The sequence below is a fragment of the Gavialis gangeticus genome, unplaced genomic scaffold (assembly GCF_001723915.1).
Source record: "Gavialis gangeticus isolate Ggan-Ray unplaced genomic scaffold, GavGan_comp1, whole genome shotgun sequence".
Classification (NCBI taxonomy): domain Eukaryota; kingdom Metazoa; phylum Chordata; order Crocodylia; family Gavialidae; genus Gavialis; species Gavialis gangeticus.
Window position 1 is genome coordinate 58180917 of NW_017729022.1, and position 3139 is coordinate 58184055.

General features: G+C 45.8%; 1 protein-coding gene across 1 annotated transcript in view; it reads left to right on the forward strand.

Annotated features, from left to right (window-relative positions):
* HAL (histidine ammonia-lyase) overlaps window positions 1–3139 on the forward strand; it is a 62567-nt gene that overhangs the window by 28771 nt on the left and 30657 nt on the right. Inside the window, 4 exon segments of the mRNA XM_019515055.1 lie at window positions 1–94; window positions 205–300; window positions 415–473; window positions 1185–1265. The exon segment at window positions 1–94 is cut by the window's left edge and continues 13 nt beyond it. Coding sequence (XP_019370600.1) covers window positions 1–94; window positions 205–300; window positions 415–473; window positions 1185–1265 — 330 coding nt within the window.

The following is a 3139-nucleotide window of genomic DNA, read 5'->3' on the forward strand; positions in this document are numbered from 1 at the left end:
GTTGAAAGAGCCAGTGCTATTGCTAGACAAGCTGACATAGTGGCTGCACTTACACTTGAGGTCCTGAAGGGTACAACTAAAGCCTTTGATACTGGTTGGTACTGACTTCTTAATGTACTATATTTACTGAATGTTCATTTGCACCTGTTGGCAGCAGTTAGTGAAGAGAAGGCGAGAGAGTAAAGATCGCTTTTGTTCTAATAGATATTCATTCAGTGCGTCCACATCGGGGGCAGATGGAGGTGGCTTTCCGATTTAGATCGCTGTTGGATTCAGATCACCATCCATCAGAAATAGCAGGTGATTAAGCTTTCCTTCCTGCCTGGCAAGACAACTGTTTGATATATAGGGCAGTCTGATGACTTTCAATGATGCATGTAATTTTTTAATTCAAGAACTCCTTTTTTTTTGCAGAGAGTCACAGATTTTGTGACAGAGTCCAGGATGCATATACAATGCGCTGTTGTCCTCAGGTAAAAAGTAGTTTTCCCTTCCCTCATGCAAGAAGAGGTCAATGATGCTGAAATCCCAATTCCAGTTGAATATCAATTATGTGTTGGCTATCTCCTTTAAATTACATTATCTTATGGTTCTCTCCAACACTTGTAAATCTTGTGCTGTGTCCACGTTCAGGAATGAATTCAATATGGGATGAGCTCTTTCCGACACTATTAAAACAAAACTCTTCAGACAGTCAGTCATGGGGATCAGAAAGCATTTTGTTTTGGTAGTTTAGAAAAAAGTAATACATTTATCATCAGTTTTGTGTGTTTAAGCAGTGAATGCTTTGCCTGTGTAAGGAGCTAAACAATGCTAAGATTTCTAAGAAAAGGGGTTTTCTAAATTTAACTCCCTAAGAACATTTGCTGCGCTATAGTCTATTGGCTAAGCTTTAATTACCATTTATTTTCACCAAGAAGATGTTGCTATAGCTAAGGAGAAAGCTAATGCCCACAGGTGAAGCAAATACATTTGTATCATCACCATCATCATATTAAGTCAGTTCTGAAGACTACAGTATGTCAAGCATCCCCAAGTTTTCATGAAACTGTAAATCCTTAGCTGTGTAGATGGGCAGAGTCTGAGCACCGTAAAGCATGGGTGTGCTCCTAAACCATAGAGTTACTGAAGGTCAGCATCCTGAAGATGAGTCCACGTAGAAATGACCTCTTGGGTTTTTTTAGGTTCATGGTGTGGTGAATGATACAATAGCTTTTGTAAAGGACATAATCACAACTGAAATTAATAGCGCAACAGACAATCCTGTATCCTTCTTCCGTTTGTTTGTTTTTTTATAAAATTCTGTTTGGTTACTTTTTTTCTTCCTTCTAAATAACTATTTGCTAACAAGGCAGAAAGTTCACTGTAGACCTTCCAGTCCAATGGGCTGCCAAGGTTGCCAACAGTCCACGTATCTGGTATAACTATTGTGGCCCTGAACTAGCAAATCACTTAGTGGGACTACCTATGCTTTAAAGCAGGAGTGTCAAACTCATCTGACCTCATGGGTCCGTGGTCCTCAGGGGCCAGATGATAGGGGTGTGCAAAGTGGGCCCTATTCAATTTGGATTCGGATTTGGCCCGAACCAGGAACAGTGATTCAGTTTGTTGATTTGGATCACAGTCCCTGATTTGATTCGGCCGAATCCAAATCTGAAGGTTCGATGCTGATTCGTTGAAGTTTTTTCTACATACCTTGCAGTAGCAGGCGTGGCTCATGATTTTTGTGATGCTGGGGTGCACGGAGCGTCTCACAGGCATGTGGGGGGGGGCCCTCCATGTGCTTGAGAGCCGGGTCTGCTGGGGAGCATGCAGGGGGCTCCCCCCAAGTCCCTCCGGCTCAGCGATCGGCCACAGTGGGACCCCAGGTGCCCCCCAGATCCAGGAGGCACCAGTCACCAAGCTGGGTGGACATGGGGGAGCCCCTGTGTGCTCCTGGGCAGACCCAGAAGTGGACCAGAAGTGCTTCTGGTCCACTTTCGGGTCCACTGCTGAGCACGCTGGAGAGCCCCCTGTGCTCATGTGAGACACTTCATGTGCCCCAGCATCACAGCACTCACGAGCCCCTGCTACCTAGAGGTTTATAGAAAAAACATTTAAAGGTGTGTCTATGTCCGAATCTTTCCAAATCTCTCTGAATCAATTTGGGGGAGGGGTCCGATTCGATTCAGAGAGATTAAAGGGTCTTCTGATTTGATTCGGATTCAGAGATTTGGCCACCGAATCAGGCCAAATCTCTGTCAAATCAAATCAGGGACTGAAGCTTTGCACAGCCCTACTAGATGAGTGCCATGGGGCTGGTCCATGGGCTGGATCAGGCTCATGGACCCCGTGCTTGCATGCCTGATCCGGTGCAGGGTGGATATGGGATGCCAGGCCAAGCAAGTGCCATGGGCAGCACAGCCTGGGACTCAGCCTGAGCAAATGCCATGGGCAACGCAGTCCAAGACCAGCCCCAGCCAGCACTGTGGGCTGGGGTGGTCTCAGGAGGTGCAGAGTGATGTAGTTGCCCCCCTCCCCCCCCAATTCCTGTTTTACCCATAGTTTAAAACTAACTGCCTGGCAATGGCAGTAGTGATGAAGACCACTGAGGTCCTGGCTCATTATAATACACCTGATTCCTTCTAAGCTCTCCATTCCACAGGTGTTAACAACCCTCTCTTCCTCTTAATGGTCTTGAGTAGTTCCACTAAACAAGCTAGCCTTTGTTCTCCAATTCTGCTGTCTGTTTGCTGTTCCCTGTAAAGTAGTTTCTATTTCACAGCCTTGCTTTTAACTCTAGCCCGTCAGCTGAAGGTTGAGCATATCTGGGTTAGACGAGCATTCGTCAGTAATTGTTTAGATACTGTGGATCCTTCTTTGCCTCCGGGCAAAGAAATGGGCTCAGTCACTCTCCAGGTCTCTTCCTGTCCCATTTTCTGTGATCCCATCTCACTCATTTTATAAAAGACTCTCTTAAGCGGTATCTCTGTAATGAAACAGGCTCTGGATTTGGCGTTTGGGTTTTTTAGCATTTTCTGAAAAGTGAATGTGCAGATGTGATAGACTGTGTGTGTGTGTGTGTGTGTGTGTGTGTGTGTGTGTGTGTGTGTGTGTGTGTGTGTGTGTGTGTGTGTGTGTGTGGGTGTGTGTGTGCGCG